The 7,124-nt window shown below is 48.0% G+C and overlaps 1 protein-coding gene across 1 annotated transcript in view; it reads right to left on the reverse strand.

The window, feature by feature from the left end:
- Positions 1 to 4,434, reverse strand: part of LOC116472406 (putative spermatogenesis-associated protein 31C2) — a 7,542-nt gene extending 3,108 nt beyond the window's left edge. Inside the window, 5 exon segments of the mRNA XM_058442785.1 lie at positions 1,512 to 1,842; positions 1,845 to 2,068; positions 2,324 to 2,384; positions 2,948 to 3,077; positions 4,165 to 4,434. Of these exon segments, the coding sequence (XP_058298768.1) occupies positions 1,512 to 1,842; positions 1,845 to 2,068; positions 2,324 to 2,384; positions 2,948 to 3,077; positions 4,165 to 4,401 (983 nt within the window). The 5' untranslated portion in view covers positions 4,402 to 4,434.
- Between the last annotated feature and the right edge of the window lie 2,690 nt (positions 4,435 to 7,124).

Raw genomic sequence — 7,124 nt, forward strand, 5'->3', positions numbered from 1 at the left:
AGGACCCTGAGGGGTAGACCCCACCTGTGTTTGGCCCAAAGCCTCACTATATGGGCTCCTAGCACCTGCTGAGTGCACGGCTCAAGGAAGGAAAGCACCTGGGCTGTGTTCACACAGGCTTTCCCACTTTTGGGGGGTGCTAGATTGCTGGTTTTCACGTTGGTGTTGGACATGGGAAAAGCTTGGTTCACAGCAAGCCAGGATCGATGCATACTCACGGGGATCAAGCCCTCGTTGGTCTGGCCCAACTTCCTGCCCATGTGGGCTTTCAGGATGTTTTCCATATGAATCCGTCTCTGTGAGTCTTAATAAATCACTTCCCGAGTCACTCCTCAAGGGCTTCCTCAAGTTCCTTTCTGATTCCTCAGAGGTCGCCCCCAGAACCGTCCCCGGGAAGCTTTCCATGCCCCTGTATAGATTTTGTGGGGTCTCACCCAGAATTTTGTGGGGTCTCACGGGTCCCTCTCTAGCTGGAACTTCACCTTCTGTGCCTCCTTGCTACTTTCACCTGTGGACATGGAGGACTGCCAGGGCCTGGGTTTGCCCTTGGCCTGACTTGTCCCTGGCGATTCGTCCCGAAGCTGCATCAGATCCAGAGACTCTTGGATCTTGCCCTGGTGTTGAATGAACCACTTCTCAATATGTTGCTCCGGAGTTCAGGACTGACTGGAAAGTTCTCAGGCAGAATGGATGTCAGTCTTTCCTGGGGAAGGTTAGGAGTGGAGACACTAAAGACGTCCTGAGAATTTTGGACCCTAGAGGGTAAAGCCGACCCACCTTTTAGTTGTTTCCTCAACAAAGGCCATTCAGGGTGCTGAGTTTCAGGTAGGGAGAGAGCTTGCACTTTATTCTGCGATGCCGGGCAAGCTACTCCAGTGTTCTTGATCGGGGACGGAAAAGCAGGAGATAGGACTGAGAAAGGATTGAAGATGGGCCTGAGCCATAGGTGTGGGCTAGAATTGGGGTGTGGATGAAATAAAGGGTTGGGACTCGGGCCCCAGATGGGACAGGGGCTGGGCCTGGAAAAGCAGTGGGTAGTCTCCCTTTGATTTGGGCAGACATTGGATATTTCATTGATGTAAGGATGTAAGACCGGTCAGTGACCCAGGCATTAGCCACCAGGGATTCGCTGTGCAGAGAAGGGAGGCCCCAGAAAAGCTGGCTATAATTCTTCTGAAGTCTTCCCTGCAAGAGCCTAGGATCTGAGAGCTTCTGAGGACTGGGCAGCTATTTTGAATTTTCTCCCATGTTCTAGAAGGGTTTTGGGGTTGTGTCCTGCTCAGCATCCAATGATTTAACCAAATTCCCCAAAGAATTCAAGTGCTTTTGTGGGCTGTTTTGGAAATCGTCCGTGATTTTCTTTTTCCTCTCAAATGTTGATTTCTGTGACTTGTATTCCCACGACATTCTGGCCATCAGAGCTGAGCAAAAATGGTCTACCAGATTCCATCTGACAGGTCTCTGGTGGGTGGTGGGAAAGATCTTTCTGGACTGAGGAGTTGAAGATGCACCAGGTTCTGGTAGTCTCCTGCCACCAGGAGAAGGCAGAAACTTGACTGTTTGAGCCGCCAAGGCCTAAGATGGCTGGGACAGAAGCCACCAAATCCTCACGTGGAGACAAGCTTTGAGGGACGGTGCCCAGTGGAAGTGCCCCTGAGTCACGGTGAGATGGAGTCGTCAGAGTGGAGTCCCGCAGGCGAGGAGCAGTGAAGCCATTTGGAGGAGGCGGAGAGCAGGCCAGAGGATCAGGGGTGTGTGGTGGGTGAGGGAAAAGTGCAGGTCGCTCGGATGAAGGGCGTTCTAGGAGAAGGGAAGGTTCTGGTGGCTGGGAGGCACTTAGGAGACTGAAGTGGTCATTGGGCCTGGTGGTGGGGTGGAGGCCAGATCCTCAGGATGCTTGGTTCGAGGATCCGGGGAAGCTAACGGGGAGAGCATGGGAGCAGCGTCTTCCATAGGCTCATGAGAGGACCGGGAGGCTCCATCAGGTGCTCTTTTGCCCACCTTACCTGGGGGGTCTGGACCGGAGAGCTGACCAAAGTCACCTTTGTCAAGGTATGGCCCCAGGAGGCTGCAGGAGACAGGAGGCACAAGCTGCAGCCAGGTGCAGGTGGGTTCGGAGGGCAGAGTGGGTGCTCGGGCCACAGCCCCTCCACCACCCCACACCCTGACCGCCCAATTCTCCTGCTACCCCTCGCCCCAGGGTTTTACTCCCATCCTCTGTCCCCTTGGCCTCCCCATCCCAGGTCAGTTCCAGGCTGCCTATGTCCCTGGGGTTGCATCCCAGCCCTGGTAGGAAGGATGCAGGGAAGGGGAAGTGCCTCACCTCTGCAGTTGTGAAAGCAGGTCCCAAGTCTCCTCCAGGCCTCTGGGGCACTCTCTACAAGCTGGAAATCAGACTGGGTTAGGGCAGTGAGGGAGGGGCCTGGGATCTCACAGGAGGCTGAGTGTGTTTCTTTAGGGAAGACCATGGGGAATTAGACCCTGGAGCCCACCCATCTGTGTCCAAAGCCACATGGCCCCGATGGTAATAGCAAGGCATGGAGGACAGGGCTTTGTCATTCACAAAGGGCTTCCACACACAGTCCCCCCACCCCCATAGTCCTCACAACCGCCCTGTGGGGAGAAAGGACTGGGGTGGTCTCAAAGAGGAATCAGCCTTAGCAGAGTTGAACAGCTGTTCCCCGGGAACGGGAGGCCCCCTCACCCCCCTCCGCATCCAGGCAGGCATTGGTCTCCCCAGGACGCACACACTGCCCCCTGTTGGATAATGCTCAGTCCCTGGCCCACCATGCCTTCATTCCGGCAGGGAATCTGAGAAGGACCCAGGGTTCTGATTTCCTTCCTAGGAGCTCACACCTCAGGCTTCTTCAACTGACTTCTTCAGAGTCAGTTCCCTCCCGGACAGATGAGATCAAATTAACTCTAGTGTGCCCTGGAAGAGCCTTACCTCTCAGACTGATGTTTTTCATCCTGCCTCTGGGCCTCCCCCTCCACCCTACTGGACACTGGGAGACAGGATGACGTGGGGAGACACGATGACTTGGGGAGACAAGATGATGCTGGGAAACAAGATGACACTGAGAGACAAGAAATGGCGAGGAGCTAGGACCAGCTCTCCCTCTTCGTCCCCAGCCCAGCTGCAGCACGCTGCACTCACGAACCGCATGGCTCTCTCTGTCTTGCTCAGGGAGCTCTGTGTGCTTCCTCCCACTCATGTTTAAATGGATGATAAGCTGCTTTTCTTCTTAGAGAAACAGGAAGAGGGGGCCGGGTATGGTGGCTCACACCTATAATCCGAGCACTTTGGGAGGCCGAGGCGGGTGGATCACCTGAGGTCAGGAGTTTGAGACCAGCCTGGCCATGTGAAACCCCATCTGTACTAAAACTACAAAAATTAGCCAGGCGTGGTGGCGGGCGCCTGTAATCCCCAGCTACTCAGGACGCTAAGACAGGAGGATAGCTTGAACTCGGGAAGAAAAGGTTGCAGTGAGCCGATATTGCTCCATTTCACTGCAGCCTGCGCGACAGAGCAAGGCTCCGTCTCAAAAAATAAAATACACACACACACACACACACACACACACACGGATTTTCAATATGAGGTCCACCATGGACGCCATCAGTCCCTGCTCCTCTGCTCCAGGAACACCCAGGCTCCAACCCGCAGGCACCACTGAGCTGTCAGGTAGGATTCTGCTTCCCAGGAGACCAGAAGAGACGCCAGGCCCCAGTGGGAGGCCCTCGAGGGCCCAGCACAGGCCTCATATCACCCCACACAAAGGAGGTTGGGCCCCGAGCCACCTGCCCCAGGAAGGGGCTGATGAGCCAGGGCTCAGGGCCTGGCCTCGGACAGAGACCTCCCCTGTCTCATGACCAGAGACCTCCCCCATCTCATGACCGGTCCTGGCCGCTGAGCCCACGGGTTTGATTTTGCCTTCACGCCTCCTGCGCTCCCCCACAGATGGACTGAGATCTTGGGATGGAAATCCCTGTACACGATCTACCCCTACCAACCCCTGGCTGCCCTGCCTCTCCCTGGAATGATGTTCTGGTCTCTCCTGAGACTTCCCATCGCAGAAGTCTCTCCACTGGATTTGGAAAAGTGGAACTAATAATAAAAAGAAAGGAATCAAGCCCTGTGGGTCCGGACTGAGGGCTCCTTACCTTTCTCTTCCCAGGCAATGGTGAGGGTGGGTCGTCACAACGGAGGTAAGATAAGTAGGGGAGTAATAGGAAGAAGAATGCCAGGGCAAACACCAAGGTGAGGAAGATATCCAACACCCATGGTGTGGGGCTGGGGGCGTTTAGCGATGAGGCTCTAAGTAATTTTAGAGGAAAGGGAAGATTCTCCATGTGAATAGGCGCATTGCTTTCAAGCAACTGAGCTCTGGGAATCCCCATGGAGACTAGGGACTGGGGCCCAGGCCTGTGTCACAGAGCTGGGGCCTTCACATCACAAAGGGCTCCTTTGTTGGGGAGGGGCAGTGGGAGGGGGAGGGGCAGTAGGAGGAGGAGGCGGAAGCACAGCCCCTCCCCACCCCCCAAGCCCGGTATCCCTCCACCCTCCCACCTTCCAGATCCCTCCTTCCCACTAAGTTTTGTCAATCATGGAACTCAGCCAATTTTCTATTCTTTCTCCCTGGAACACAGATATTACCTGGTTCCTTTTGTCTGTTGGAGACGGTGGCTTGAGGTTGCCTACTTTACAGCCCTTGAAAATCTGAAGTTGACTCTGAAATTTTAGCTATGTACCAGGGATTTTTATTCTCAGAATCTCGTTCGTCCTCAACTCCAGCTTTCCCACACAATGTTTTTGTCTTTATCTAGGGACAAAATGTAAATTTATTTTACTCTTATTTAGTTTTGCAAATTTTGAATAGTAAATTCTAAAAACTTATTTTTATCTCTTTTTTAAATTTTTTAGTTTTTTTATTTTTTTGAGATGGAGTCTCTCTCTGTCGCCCAGGCTGGAGTGCAGCGGCATGATCTCGGCTCACTGCAAGCTCCGCCTCTCGGGTTCAAGCCATTCTCCTGCTTCAGCCTCCCTAGTAGCTGGGACTAGAGGCGTCCACCTATCCACCCACCTTGGCCTCCCAAAGTGCTGGGATTACAAGTGTGAGCCACCACACCTGGCCTAACCATACACTTTTTGTAAATAAACGATTCATATCCATGTTGGTATGCTAAGATAAAATAACCTATTACTAAATATAAGCCATAACCCAGAGATGAGTAACCAAGACAAAAAAGTAAAACACATACATTTGAAAAAGACACAAAAATACATTTTGATACCCATTGGCCACAGTCTATAAGAAGAAAAAAGTACACACAAAAAGCATCGAGGAGATCATTCAATGTAGAAAAAGAGAAGTAAGGAAACATCTTTAATCTCTGAGTTGAGGAGAAAAAGGAAACAGGCAGTTTTAGAAAAAAGAAAGGGGTAGAGAGATGTGTGATGATTTAAAGACTCTGAAGAAGACATCTAGAGATCTTTGCTGACATAATGTCAACAAAATGAAAGAGATACAAAACCATGTAGAGAAAGTCAATAACAGAAAAATGTCGATTAGAATCAGAAAACCAACTTAAGTGCTCAGTAAATAAATAGAAAAGTAGCTGTGTTCAGGGCATCAAAGACACATTCCATTTTTTTAAAAAAAAATCTGTGACCAAAACGTGAATGCTCATTTTACTTTTAAGTTATACATATATTTTATATATATGAAATTTATCTCTGTAAAACAGAAGTTTAATAACACATATACTTCGTGTATACAATGGAGGTATCTGTGTAAAATGAGTAGATTTCCATATGTTTTATATCTAAAAGTAAAAGAAGCAGAAACAAAATATAAGCTACATATCAAGACAAATTTTGATGTTAAAGTGACACAAATAGGTCTTCTTTAAAGAATTTGAATGCAGCAGAGGATACTACAAAAGGAAGAAAAGATGACCACAGACAGCAAAAATATCTTCAGAAATAAAAATTCAAACTAGATAATGAAGAGTGCACTTGACATTATATGTCCAAGGCTTTGTCATTGTTTTCAAAATCATTAAAGAATAAATGGCTGGGCACGGTGACTCATGCCACTTTGGGAGGCTGAGGCGGGCAGATCACGAGGTCAGGAGTTCGAGACCAGCCTGACCAACTTTGCAAAACCCCCATCTCTACTAAAAGATACAAAAATTAGCTGGGCGTGGTGGCACATGCCTGTAATCCCAGCTACTCAGGAGGCTGAGGCAGGAGAATTGCTTGGAGGCATAGGTTGCAGTGAGCTGAGATGGCGCCATTGCACTCCAGCCTGGGAGACAGAGCCAGACTCTGTCTCAAAAAATAAAAATAAAAATAAAAATAAATAAATAAATAAGTATATTTTGGCATTCAAAAAATTTTCAGATTATGTTGTTTCTCTTTTATACATACTTTTAATACAAATTTTTTCATCCCAACCTTGCCCCAGCAGCTCAGCTGACTCCCAACCCCATGACGCACATGCCTATAAAGCTGTGTTGTGAGTTTCTGAAATACATTTTAAAATAGAATTCTTTTAATTATGAAAATGGAGACATAAAATGAATTTGTATCTCAGTTTTAGTCAAGTAAAATTAAGAGTTAAATCAATTAATAAATGGTTAAAATGTTCTACAATATGAAAACCATACCTAGTTGCCTCTTCTTCTAATTCACGATTTTTCTTTCTTATTTGATTCACATTATACTCCAGTGATGATACTAACACAAAAAGTTTCCGGAATTCTTCATTTTTTTCTTCAGGCTTAAAAAAAAGTGTTTAAAATTATTTTTGTAAAATCTAGAGACCCTCTTTTATCTTAAAAATATTGTTTCTCATAAGTTGATGAGTAATATGAATTTAGGCAGGGGTACAAAGTGCATTTTATAAACCTGATGCCAATAAGGGCAGATTTCAAAAATAGTCACTTTTCTTAAAACTGCTAAAAATGATTCATACTTTCATCATTATATTTTCTGAAATTTAAACTGCCAAAAATGTTTGTTACAAACAGGGGCTTTTACACATAAAATACTAAGGGTTAGTAAAAAAAAGTGTAGTTATATTTACATTTTAGTTTTTAAAGATGCTCTAGAAACATTG

This window comes from Hylobates moloch, unplaced genomic scaffold (genome assembly GCF_009828535.3).
Source record: "Hylobates moloch isolate HMO894 unplaced genomic scaffold, HMol_V3 SCAFFOLD_8, whole genome shotgun sequence".
In the NCBI taxonomy this organism is placed as follows: Eukaryota; Metazoa; Chordata; class Mammalia; order Primates; family Hylobatidae; genus Hylobates; species Hylobates moloch.